Source organism: Strongylocentrotus purpuratus, unplaced genomic scaffold (genome assembly GCF_000002235.5).
Source record: "Strongylocentrotus purpuratus isolate Spur 01 unplaced genomic scaffold, Spur_5.0 spur5_scaffold_15, whole genome shotgun sequence".
Lineage (NCBI taxonomy): Eukaryota > Metazoa > Echinodermata > Echinoidea > Camarodonta > Strongylocentrotidae > Strongylocentrotus > Strongylocentrotus purpuratus.
In genome coordinates, this window is record NW_022145600.1 from 6,802,340 (window position 1) to 6,816,736 (window position 14,397).

At 36.7% G+C, this 14,397-nt stretch overlaps 2 protein-coding genes across 2 annotated transcripts in view; both read right to left on the minus strand.

The window, feature by feature from the left end:
- Positions 1–1,486: 1,486 nt before the first annotated feature.
- Positions 1,487–10,194, minus strand: LOC115924000. Its single transcript, XM_030985456.1, has 4 exons — positions 10,030–10,194; positions 4,502–7,671; positions 3,904–4,014; positions 1,487–3,017 (listed from the first exon to the last, which is right to left on the minus strand). The coding sequence occupies exons 2-4, from the start codon at positions 7,587–7,589 to the stop codon at positions 2,740–2,742; spliced, it is 3,477 nt and encodes a 1,158-aa protein (XP_030841316.1). The 5' UTR covers positions 7,590–7,671; positions 10,030–10,194; the 3' UTR covers positions 1,487–2,739.
- Positions 10,195–10,800: 606 nt separating this feature from the next.
- Positions 10,801–14,397, minus strand: part of LOC105443131 (beta-1,4-galactosyltransferase 7-like) — a 7,835-nt gene continuing 4,238 nt past the window's right edge. Inside the window, exons 3-4 of the mRNA XM_030986440.1 lie at positions 11,534–11,630; positions 10,801–10,808 (exon numbers count right to left, since the gene is read on the minus strand). Coding sequence (XP_030842300.1) covers positions 10,801–10,808; positions 11,534–11,630 — 105 coding nt within the window. The remainder of the gene's footprint in view (positions 10,809–11,533; positions 11,631–14,397) is intronic.

Sequence of the window (14,397 nt, forward strand, 5' to 3'; positions counted from 1 at the left end):
GTAGAGTACTAGCACACCACACAGTTTGCTAGAAAGTCCTGATTTATATACCATTTTATTTTCTTTTGTTGTAAAATCATGTGATACATATAAATATGAATGCGTTAGTATTTGAGGGATAATTCCCTTTTCAGTCTGACAAAATTAATAATATCCATTTTTCCAAGTTTCTCAAATATTATATATGAATATTTGTCAGTGGTAACAATAGTACATTCCAAAGATACCATTTAACATGATGGAGTTTGATTTGGGGGCAAAATGGATGTAAAAGATTCCAGATATTAGTTTGATGAACATAATTACGTAGAGTTTAACAGTACCTAAGGTTAAAAAAGCTACACAGCATATCTGTTTTTTACATTCCTATCATAGCATCATCATTAGTTGTGTGCTATACATTTAACACAAATCTGACGCAATACAAATTTGTTGGAGAAGCCAACTTTTGAACAATGATGAAGAATGAAGGAGAACTCACTGACATCACAAATCCCCCCCCAAAAAAAAATTGAATTGAATCAGCAAGAAGTAAGGTGAATCATATTAATATTGTAGGTTTATATGATTATACTGGAACCAACCCTTTATTATAGCCCTTTTTATTTGTTTTGTTGCAAAGGTATTACAAAAAAAAAAGGTTTTGGGTCCCCGACCCCCATCACAACTAATTATTCACATTACAACCATCATCTATAGTCTAGTGCTTAAACACTAAATTGACATATTTTATGTATGTGGGAAATCTGAGAATAATATTCAGATCTGTTCATATTAATTCACAACAAACATACATTCGGTTTACTTTTTAAAGGGGGCACTGATCATTGACTCCCCCTCTATTTTTTGCCACAATTATACTAAATCTGCAGAAACTACTGCATTGCTAATTAAACAAAAGTGTACAAATTCTATCTCTACACTATCCCATATTAATGGCTTGTACTAAACACTCAGGTCGCGGCTCGTTTGGCCATTTAAACAAAATGGTGTCTTCAAATCGGTTTTTAAGGGGGAAAATATTATTTCAAATTAGTGACTGTTTTTACACTCAGGTCGCGGCTCGCTGGGCCATTTATTCAATGATGTCTTCAAAGGGGATGCGTGGGGAAATTTTCTTAAAAAAGAAGTTGGAAGTTGTGATTATTATTTTTTTAATGATAGACAAATAAGAAGATTAGAATTAAGGCTGGCATTGGGAAAGACAAAATACTAGGTGATTAAAGTGGATTTTAGAGAAAGTGTAATACTACAAGGGAAATGAACTGTATATTTGATAGAAACAAGGAATAATGGATAGAATGAGAAGATGAATTGTGGGAAATTAAGAACTAACAAGAGAGGATTACATAAACAAAGAATGAAAGAAAACAAATATTTAATAAAAAGGGAATTGAAAGAATTCATTGGCCAGATTTAACAGTGATAAAGATATAAAGAAAAGAGTGGAGGAAATAAAGATTTACATGATAGAAAAAATATGAGAAATAAAGGGGTAGAATAAAATTTAGAAAGAATATTTTTTAAAGACTGACAAATATGAAAATAAAGCGAGGAATAAAACTTGATAGGATATTACAAGGAATGATGGAAATATTCATTTCATTCTTTCATTCTTTGTTTTTGTATTCCTCTCTTGGTAGTTCTTAATTTCCCACAATTCATCTTCTCACTGTATCCATTCTTCCTTGTTTCTATCATATTAATAGATCATATACCTATGTACTATTACACTTTATCTAAAATCCACTTTACCCACCTAGTATATTTGTCTTTCCCGATGTCAGCCTTAATTATAATCTTCTTATTTGTCTATCATTGAACAAAAAACAATCACAACTTACAACTTCGTTTTTAAAGTAAATTTCCCCACGCATCCCCTTTGAAGACATCATTGAAAAAATGGCCCAGCGAGCCGCGACCCGAGTGTAAAAACAGTCGCTAATTTGAAATAAGATTTCCCCCTTATATTAAAAAGCCGATTTGAAGACACTTAAAAAAAGATGGCCAAACGAGCCGTGACCCGAGTGTTTTTCAGCGCGCCGCGACCCGAGTGTTTAGTACAACCCCATAATAATATCAGAAACAACACAAGTTCTGTCCAAAATGAAAAGGGGCACCCTTTACACATAATAAGGGCACTCTCCCTTGATGATGATATTAATACACTATACTGAACGTGTTCTCATAATAAATGTTGTTTAAGTTTTAATTGTGTCACAAATGTACAAGCATTACACTAGTCAATTCCCCTACTGCCTTCTTATGCTGCCATTATGGTATGTAAATACAAATACTTGACTGTTTGATTACAACTTCCACTGATTTATTTCGTTAAAAAATCTATGGGTTTTTTTCTTGTTCAAATAGGATATTTCCAACTCATGCTGCAAAATTCTCATTGTAATCAGTACATGTTGCCTAAACGATATGCTCCCTGTCATTGATATCTGGGAGTGGCCAAGCATAGGTCCACTAAGACCCTAACACAATTACAAATTGCCGGATGCCTACAAAAATGATAATAAAACCTCAAAATAACAAATCCTTTGCCAGTAGAGTGGGTAAACATTTTATGAATACATGGAGAAACCAAATATAAAAGAATACACATTTTAGACTGTAATAACAAGAACATGCCTTGTAATTTATGAGCATTTTCAGCAGTTTGGTGACTCAAAACAAAAGCATGTGTGTATTCAATATAAAAATGGTGATTTGATATTAAAGGGAATGTTTTTACCAAGGCTGTGTTTTTCTGCTTTTGGTAACCTTCGAGTTTCTTACGTAGTCTTTGATGTTGACCCACGTTCTGTGTTTCAGCACAGCTTCAGCTTTCAAGCATTCGTCTATCGCTCTCTTGCCAGGTAGCTTAGAATGAACAGTCATAAAGGCTCCTAAACGTCTCTGGACAGCCGACTTTTCCGCATCGCTCCATGCTGTCTTTCGTTTCTTCCTTATTGGCTGTTCATCAACCTCTTCCAGTACATGTTGCGTTTTCCTTTGCCTTTTGGTACCTAATGAAAGACAATAACAAAAAAATGTTGCAATTATACTATGCAGAATAATAAATGCAGTATCACATACTGTTTCTCTGAGTCTCTGACCCATGAACTTGAAGAGTGCATTACTGTTATGAGGATGGAAGGAGAGGAAGAATATTTAAATCCTCTTTTGCAGTGATGCAGAATAGAGTGTGATCCTGGGAGGAATACACTTAAACGATTTTTTTTTGCGGGAAGAAAGCCATCATATAATTTTGTAAAGCTCATATTTCGTGAAATTATGGGCATCTACCGTTTAGGGGAGTCGGGCACAAACAAGTCTTTAAATTATCTGACAGTGTCATGACAGATGGGGTTATGTTTCACATATTCTACCCGGTTTCTATTGGTCATTTATTTTGCTAATCTAGCTCAGTTTTGGGTTTATTTGGGAGGGGCTCCTGGCTGCCTCCATTTTCATCCATTTCCTAGTATATTGTAGTGATTGCTGTGTGCATGAAAAAAAGTACATTTTGTATTACCTTGACAACCCCTGACTCCCAGTCTAGAACAAAAGGGCCACGATCACATAATACTTTCTGAGTCTATATTATTGTATGTACACAATTTTTTTTTAGTTTAGAGAAGTTTAGATATAGAGACCAATTAAATTCACTAATAGATTTTCTCCGTCATTGGCAACAGCCTTTTTGTGAGGCTACATTACAATTATAATTGTGCTATAATTTTTAACAATTCAAAATGCACAAATATTGGTACGTGGTGATTTCAACAGGAAAAAGTTTGGTTTCACTTTGGCTTTTGAGGATGATTGAGAGTGCGGTACAATAGGCAAAATTAACATTTAGGTTTGCAAAAAGAAATTTTTTAGATGCTCTCATTGGACTTAAAGTCATACCTTTTTGGGAGCATCCAGGTAGCTGACGTTCGACATCATGATCACCAGAATCAACATCGCTGTCACAATTGTCATCACATGATTCAGGTCCCTGTTCTCCAGTGTCGATCTCTGTACATAAAATAATAATCAATAATATTCACCAAAAAGAAAATCTGGGTCAACTGCAAAGAAAACATACTTGTAATTTAAAACAAAAGAATATAATCAATTATTTCTAAATACAACATGGTAGAATTGGCACCAGGTATATGCCACATGTGTGGATCGAGTCAAACAAATGCCTTAATTACCCCTAATCTAAATAAATTGAAACAAACAAGTGAACAATATAGTGAGGAATATTTAACTGCATGGTTCATTTGAAAACAACACTTTTCATTAATTCAATAATGTTGCAGCATGTTTATCAATTTACATATTTTGTATTTGATAATTGTCAAGTTGAGTGGAAATCAGAAATACTTGATTCTTAAAATGAGTACATGCTACATGGTTTGTTATTCATCCCACTCATCCCTCGCCATGATGTTTCTCATCTCATTAGGGTTTGGATTGAGATCCCCACTGTATAATTCTACCCTCATCACAAATTTACCTTCATCTAACTTGATTTGAAGCTCATCCAGACTTTTTGCAGTGCCAATCAGCTGGACCGGGTTCCCAGCTTTTCCCTCCATGGCGAACAGGATCTTTGATATTTTGGCCACCTGCATAGCAGCATCTGGCAGTCTATAATACTCCCTATGTATCCTAATATCGTGGCCCATGAAGTTTGCTAAGGCGTCCATCTCATGGTCCCTCAAGCTCATTAGTTGTGACATGGTAGCTACATGCTTCCGTAATTTTGTGGATCGAAGTGTTGAAGGATTTTGTGCTCCACATGCTTCTGACAGCTCACGGAGAGCATCTGACCCTCGAACATGAGATGTAGTGTCACTATTGGCTACAGCGAACAGGTATTTGTTGCTTGGGTTTACACCTGCTTCCTCCCTGTGGGATACAAGGGTGTCTACACATGATTTCATGGAGTCTGTCACAAGGATCGGCACTGTCCTGCCACGTTTTCCTACTACCTCAACTCTCCAGAGAAACTTTACAAGATTTTTTTCCCAGTCTTTCAGCATCTCTAGTTGTCCTTCCACCATATGAGATTCACCTTTCTTGATTTTATTGTAGTCATCAAGAGTCATCTTGCTGATTTCCCCTTGTCTCCTCCTATTAAACACAATGAGATGAGCCAGCATGGTCTTGTTGAGTTCTCTCCATGTGCTATGGTTTTCGATTGCGGTCCCAGATGACAGTTTGTCTACACAAAGTTCAGCCTGTACCTCTAGGTGTCTTGACAAAGCCACAACATCACTCGTTAGGGGTAGGAGTTTGGGCTGGTTTCGTTTCCTCTGGTACAAAGTTCGTAGAGCATGAGTAGAGATTTCAGATCCCCAACAAGTGTCCAGCAGCTTGATGAACTTTTCTACAAGTTTCTGCATGTCATCCCCATCTCTGTCCATCAAAGCCTTACTCAGGAGCACAAAGGCAGCCTTTCTTAAGGTATGTCCCAGCTTAAGTGCTAGACTTGGTGTATTGAACAAGTGGTTCTCCTCATCAAAGCCTGCCACTTTCTTGACAGCACTCAAGACAGTCATAAAACCATTTGGTGATATCAGGGAAGTCAGACTTGCCTTGCCATTGCAGCTGCAACGTCTAAACTGAAGTACAAGTCTTCCTAGTTCTCGTAACTTGCATCTGATGTGGTTGTGCTGTTCTTCGTCATGGCCCAATTTCTTAGAGTACACCTTGGCCAATTCTAGAATCAACTGATCATTTAGAATGCAGGCCTTGATTTCATCATCGCTGAGACCACTCAGTACTTTGTGTGTTATAGAATCTCTTGATGTGCAGGGCACTGGTGGAAGCAAGAGTCGACCTTGTGCTAATAGTCTTCTTCGTTTTTTCTTTTGCTCCTTAGCCGGCTCTTCTTGCTTCAAAATGCAGCGGTGTTTCCACAATTCGGCTTTCGCAAACCATCCCAAACAATCTTTGCAAGGCTGATAATCACGGGGCTTTGCTTCACAAGAAGGTCTATATACGACCACAAGCTCTCCATGACCCTTTTCGAAGACCCTGTAGTTGTGCATGTGATTTCCTTTATTTCTTATCAATGTCAATAGCTTATCCTTTTCTTTTCGATTCGTTGCTGCCATGTATTGAGCCACCTTTATTTCATTGGAATGTTGTGACCGCAGGTGATCAGGAAGTTTTTTGTGGGGCTTCTCACACATCATGCAATAAGCTACCTTGTCATATTTTCGCCCTCCTTGATTGTTGGTCTTCATCACAGTTATCCCCTCATGGTCAGCATCAATGCCTCCATATCTTGATGATGCCTCCAATGACTGATCTGATGACAGAGATTTCAGTGATCGAGTGATGCCATTTATTGATGTACATTTAGCCTTAGGCAATGATGCTTGAGAATTATTTAATGAAGTCTTCCCTGAAGAGTCAGAATCTCCTTGAGAATCACAGACATAGTCTGGATCATCATCACTATCATCATTATGGTCAGATAATGTGTCCTCATTATCACTTGAAAAAATATTTTGTGAAAGGGTTCCATCTGGTACCATCAATGCTTGTGTGGCAGGCTCAGGGAATGGTTCCCAGTGCTCTCGGTTATTAGGGGGGTTTCTGCATAGATCATCAGATGTGTCATCATTATCAGCAAGAAAATTGGACAGTGAAAGGTTTCTATCTGGTTCCATTAAAGGTTGTGTGGCAAGCTCAGTAAATGGTTCCCAATGCACTTGGTTATTAGGGGGGTTTATGCATGGATCATCACATGTGTCATCATTATCAGCTGAAACATTAAACTGTGAAATCTTTCCATCTGATTCCATTAAAGCTTGTGTGGCAGGCTCAGGGGATGGTTCCCAATTTGTTTCGTTATTAGGGGGGTTTCTGCATAGATCATCAGATGTTTCAGCATCATCAGTTAGAACATTGGAGAGTGGAAGGTTTCCATCTGGTTCTATTAAAGGTTGTGTGGCAAGCTCAGTAAATGATTCCCAATGCACTTGGTTATTAGGGGGGTTTATGCATGGATCATCACATGTGTCATCATTATCAACTGGAACATCAAACTGGGAGAGCTTTCCATCTGATTCCATTAACGCTTGTGTGGCAGGCTCAGGGGATGGTTCCCAATGTTCTTGGTTATTAGAGGGGTTCCGGCATGGATCATCACATGTGTCATCATTATCAGCTGAAACACTGAACTGTGAAATCTTACCATCTGATTCCATTAAAGCTTGTGTGGCAGGCTTAGGGGATGGTTCCCAATTTGTTTCGTTATTAGGGGGGTTTCTGCATCGATCTTCAGATGTTTCATCATCATCAGCTCGAACATTGGACTGTGAAAAGTTTCCATCTGGTTCCACTAGTTCTTGTGTGGCAGGCTCGGAGAATGGTGAACAAACTTTTTCTGGGTCTGGTGGGAGGTTTGCAGAATTTTGCAGAATTTCAGGTTTTTCATCTTGGACTCCACTGTGTAATTGAGTAGGACTTGGGAATACAAAATTATCTCCCACCCCATAATCATATAACACTTCTTCACCTTCTTTGATTTTCTTCAATGAGAAGAGAACCAGTTCTGGTTCATTGTGAGGGTTCTCTCTAATCTTCATTCTGCTGTTGACTTCACCCCTCCAACCATGGTTGACGAGTCGTCCCAGTTGTTGTTTAGTTGGTTCGACTGATGCATCCCTACTGGAAATGAAATTGAAAAAAAATGAAAACATTAGATTCATCAATGTTTAAAATTACAATGAATCACTGAAACATACAAGTATATGTGGGTTACAATTTGTGATTTCACTTTAGGTTTTCTCTGTTGTCAGATATTATTTGATTAACTGTTACTTTTCAAGTAGGGTATCACTCAAAGAAGAATCGTTACAGTCATGATTTTTGTTAACGCATGGTTAATTTTAGGAGGAAATTTGAAATACAAGTAACATAGGAAACAAATAGGTAACATTACATGTAGGCATTGGAAATCATAACCAATATCATGAACATTAAACATGCATATGTTTACTTTTCATAAAACAAGATTTGCCTTAAAATTGTAATGCTACAAAATGTCACCGTGCATCAGACAAGAGTACCGAGGCGAAAAAAGACGACGAACTAACCGTGGAAGATTTTTTCAATATAAATACAAATAACAAAAAAAAAAAAAAAAAACACAAAGGTCGAATAACGACACGCCCTACAAGCCACGGGCAACAGCATTGCGAACAAAATATATCCTCTCAAGACCCTCTGAAATACGAGAGCCAAAGACATTACATGGTATAACAAAAATAACAAAAAAGAGAGAGAAGCGACCAAATTGGGGAAAGGGCAAGGAGAGGCAACAGACTAAAGGGAAAATGTACAATTTCGGACATATCTATCCACAAGATGTTTACACCGGGTGGGAGAGATGGAAGAAGGCTTCGGCAGGGGAGAAGGAACATGCGGAGAAGAAAGATGAGTCCAAGGAGAAGAAGGGAGGGAGAGATGAGGAAAGATTAAAAAATAGCATGGGAAAAAGGAAAAAAAGCATTATGATAAACAAGAACAGACGTGTAGAATGAGGGGGGAAAGAAGAAAATAATCTATCTAATCTTTAAAAGTGGAACGTAGCTCCAAAAAGCAAATAAAGAATACAATATAAAAAGTGGCTACTAGCACAAACCTGAATTCATATCAAACGGACCAAACATGTATGCAGTGTTATATTATTCTAGAATGAGCAAAGAAAGCAGGAAATCCAATGCAGGGTTTGAATTGTGCATTGAAAACTACATCCTCAATGAAGATTATGTTTACCAACTGTATGATTTTTGTTCTCAAGTTTTCAAATGATTTTTCAATAAATCTTACCATTTGACATATGTTGGCCCATCTCAGATCATCTTCCCAGATTATAAAGAAGAGGAAATTTGGGAAATTACAAAATGAATGATGAACATTTAACAAAGAAGGATAACAGAAATTAAAAGCAGAAGATGTATAAAGACAACAAGCAGGAGTAGCGAAATGAGAAATCCAGCTACAATGCGAGGATGACGCTGGACAACAGACATTGAAAGAAATGAATTAGGAGGATGGGAAGGGAGAGGAGGAGACAAAGCAGATGAAGAAGTTGAATGAGGAGTTGATGAGCGAGGGGTTAGGAGAGGGGTTGAGGGAGGGGTTGGGAGAGGGGTTGGGAGAGGGGTTAGGAGAGGGGTTGAGGGAGGGGTTGTGTGAGGGGTTGATTGGGGGGTGCGGGGAGGTGTTAGGGGAAGTAATGAATGAACAGATGAAGTAATATCAGACTGAAGTGAAGATGAGGTGTAGAAGAAAGGGGGAGTAGAAAAAGAGTCTTCCGATGACATATTGCAGGGAACTGATGAACCAGCATCATTTAAAACTTCACTGGAGGGAGAGGGAGGTGGTGCAAGCTGCGTAGAAATTTCCGAATCTGTTTCATCATTTAAAACTTCACTGGAGGGAGAGGGAGGTGGTGCAAGTTGCATAGAAATTTCCGAATCTGTTTCATCTGTAAGATGAAATGTGGAGTGTACAAAAAAAAACATGGACTTTTCAGTGTAATGCACCTTTCTTTTATATCCAATATTTGTACCAAATATTGTTTTATATTCTCATTTTATGCTCTCCAAAATGGAATATGATCTGTTGGACTGACAAGGTTGAATAATTGTCATTGGTAAGATTGTGTGTTTTTTGTATGATAGCTAAAACAGGTTTGAATAGATAGAGAAGAATATAAGTTGCATATTTGTTCTATGCTGTCCTTGCCGTATTGATACTTTCTGCAGAAAAATGTATGTGTACTGTATGTGGTCAGTCCACGGGTTTATTCAAAAGCACGGAATAGAATTTGACAGATATGACTAGCTTTCGATCTTTCTCTAGGGAAAAAACAAAAACCACTGGTAGAAAATATGTTGCCCTGTCAACCCACATGTTTACGACTACGTCTTAAGCATATACCCTTAGGTTTGTTTTCAACACCTATCATTACAAAATATACTTTTCAATAAATCAAGTCGTCATAGTATGTAGACTTACCACCATTTCGTCCCTTTCCATGTGAAAAAGTATCTGAAGCAAGTTTCACAGTCTGCATCTCTTTGTTCCCCCACATCTCTGGTTACCAGATCTCCTCTGTACCACAAAAGGAATTCTCCCTCTTCAAACGTTTTGGTGGTAAAGACTGCTCTACCTGTGATTGAAGAAATACATAATCTTCATGAGATCAATCATGCGAGTTTGAACATTGTGAATATGATGTTACAAGTATATTTGTCTGTCATTTAAGATAATGCTCAGGTGTGATAAGTAACTCGGACTCGTACTTGTAAGAAGGCACTTATTTTCAAAATTGGTTGAGTTTTAAATAACATTTGTGTGTCTTTTTGGTCACATTGCCATCAAGCAGACTTGTAAGCAACACATTGTATTTAATATTAGTATGCTGCAGATATTAAATTACAATGTCATGCATGTCATGATGAACATGACGTTTTCTCTAGATTTTCTAAAAACTTTTTGACATTCAACCCCATGAGGAGGCATTAAAATTCATTTCAAGGTCTAACCTTTAAACACTTAACCAAATCAAGTTTAATATCTCCTGCTTTACAAAAGAGCCCTGTACATACAAATATTTACAAAAAAATAGAATACATTGTAGAAAACATTTAAAAAAAAGCTTTAAAAAAATAAAAACTAGATCAAAATGAACAGAAGGCCTTAAATATTAAACATTTAAGATATTATTGATACAAAGAAAAATGACCAAAAAAATATTTTAAAAAATACACATGCCGTAAAAATAGACTACACAACTGCAAACAGACAAACAAACAAAACTAACTCATGGTAAAAGTCATGATATAACATTAGGTACCAGTGCATGCATTAAAGTGATAGAGGGAGTGACTTAATTTGGTTTTTTAACATTTGGAGTGAAGTTGCCGTGCGAATATGAGTCGGTAGATTGTTATAGATGCTTGGAGCAGTGAAAGAAAAAGAACGTTTTTTAAATTCAGTCTTTGGTTTCAGGATAAATAAGGGATTTAAGGTAGAATGACAAGTAACAAAGTAAACTGGACGATTATGACCAAAAGATTCTAAATAAGGGGCTAGATTATTGAGTATTTTGTAGACGAAAATGCAGTAGTGGTAATTGATTCTATTTTCAACACTTTGCCATTGAAGACTGCTTCACGCAATTAAGTGTTGAATTAAGATTATAAAAACAGAAAAATATGAGGGAAAGCATATCAAATATTCTACTGCATGAAATTAATGAAATATACAGAAAGGGTATAGATTTTACTAAAGAAGTTGACCTGTTTAACTGCGAAGGGTATCAAAGTTACTCTGAAAAGAGCTGGTGATTTTCAGACAATAGGCGATGAGGTGTGATCAAAGAACCATACCAGGCGTTCCTTGCATAGTCTAGCTCTGAATCAATATTTTATTGAGCATATTAATGTTAGATATCTATGCTACAGTGAATTTTCACTATTAATACAATCTACATGTACATGTATGTAACCTCACTCACCTTTGTCAGGCAGCTGTTTCACTGTAAATCCTTCAGGATCAACTTCACTAAAAATATCTGGAACTGTCTGTCTGGTTTGACTTCTGAGAATCCGATTCTGAAACAGGTCAAGTAAATATTAGTAATATTATGCAGAAACACAGCTGTGAGCAAGCTGGAAGAAAATATCTAAATATTACACCCCCCCCCCCCCCCACATCCTCCCCCTTATCATACTGGAATTTGCCAAAATATTGCTACTCATATCCATGCTCAATTTTATTATATTATTTGTTAAAATCATGAGGTATTATGAAACACGTCCATTATGATGTACATCAAGGGGGTCATGTAAATACATGGCTCCACATTTCCCATGCACACATCTTATCATATTTGACTCATTTGCAATAGATATAGATTGCTCCACATTTCCTATGCACACATTTATACATATCTAGCCCATATGCAATAATAAATGTGGCTCCACATTTCCCATGCACACATTTATACATATCTGGCTGATGTGTAATATATATAGATATGGCTCCACATTTCCCATGCACACATTTATACATCTTCAATCCACCTTAAATAGTTGAGATAAACATGGCTCCACATTTCCCATGCACCCATTTATACACATCTGGCCTATATGTAATATATATATGGCTCCACATTTCCCATGCACAAATGTATAGACATCTGGCCCATGTGTAATATATATATATATATATATATGGCTCCACATTTCCCATGCATAAATGTATACATATCTGGGTCATGTGTAATATATATATAGATATGGCTCCACATTTCCCATGCACACATTTATACACATCTGGCCCATTTGTAATATATATATATGGCTCCACATTTTCCATGCACACATTTATACACATCTGGCCCATGTATAATATTTATAGATATGGCTCCACATTTCCCATGCACACATTTATACAAATCTGGCCCATGTATAATATATATATATATATATGGCTCCACATTTCCCATGCACACATTTATACACATCTGGCCCATGTGTAATATATATATGGCTCCACATTTCCCATGCATACATTTATACACATCTGGCCCATGTGTAATATATATATGGCTCCACATTTCCCATGCACACATTTATACATCTGGTCCATGTGTAATATATATATGGCTCCACATTTCCCATGCACACATTTATACACATCTGGCCCATGTGTAATATATATATGGCTCCACATTTCCCATGCACACATTTATACACATCTGGCCCATTTGTAATATATATATATGGCTCCACATTTTCCATGCACACATTTATACACATCTGGCCCATGTATAATATATATAGATATGGCTCCACATTTCCCATGCACACATTTATACAAATCTGGCCCATGTATAATATATATATATGGCTCCACATTTCCCATGCACACATTTATACACATCTGGCCCATGTGTAATATATATATATATATGGCTCCACATTTCCCATGCACACATTTATACACATCTGGTCCATGTGTAATATATATATGTGGCTCCACATTTCCCATGCACACATTTATACATCTGGCCCATGTGTAATATATATATATGGCTCCACATTTCCCATGCACACATTTATACACATCTGGCCCATGTGTAATATATATATATATGGCTCCACATTTCCCATGCACACATTTATACATCTTCAATCCACCTTAAATAGTTCAGATAAACATGGTTCCACATTTTCCATGCACACATTTATACATATCCGGGTCATGTGTAATATATATATATAGATATGGCTCCACATTTCCCATGCACACATTTATACACGTCTGGCCCATTATATATATATATATATATATATGGCTCCACATTTCCCATGCACACAGTTATACAAATCTGGCCCATGTATAATGGCTCCACAGTTCTCATGCACACATTTATAAGTCTTCAATCCACCTTAAATAGTTCAGTTAAACATGGCTCCACATTTTCCATGCACACATTTATACATATCTGGGTCATATGTAATATATATATATATATATATGTATAGATATGGCTCCACATTTCCCATGCACACATTTATACACGTCTGGCCCATTATATATATATATATATATATGGCTCCACATTTCCCATGCACACATTTATACACATCTGGCCCATGTGTAATATATATATATATGGCTCCACATTTCCCATGCACACATTTATACACATCTGGCCCATGTGTAATATATATATATATATATGGCTCCACATTTCCCATGCACACATTTAAACACATATTGCCCATGTAGATCTTTATATATATGGCTCCACATTTCCCATGCACACATTTATACACATCTGGCCTATGTATAAAATATATAGATATGGCTCCACATTTCCAATGCACACATTTATACAAATCTGGCCCATGTATAATGGCTCCACAGTTCCCATGCACACATTTATAAATCTTCAATCCACCTTAAATAGTTCAGTTAAACATAGCTCCACATTTTCTATGCACACATTTATACATATCTGGGTCATGTGTAATATATATATATGTATATAGAGATATGGCTCCACATTTCCCATGCACACATTTATACACGTCTGGCCCATTATATATATATATATATGGCTCCACATTTCCCATGCACACATTTATACACATCTGGGCTATGTATAAAATATATAGATATGGCTCCACATTTCCAATGCACACATTTATACAAATCTGGCCCATGTATAATAGCTCCACAGTTCCCATGCAAACATTTATAAATCTTCAATCCACCTTAAACAGTTGAGATAAACATGGGACCACATTTCCCATGCACACAATTATACACATCTGGCCCATGTGTAATATATATATATATATATATGGC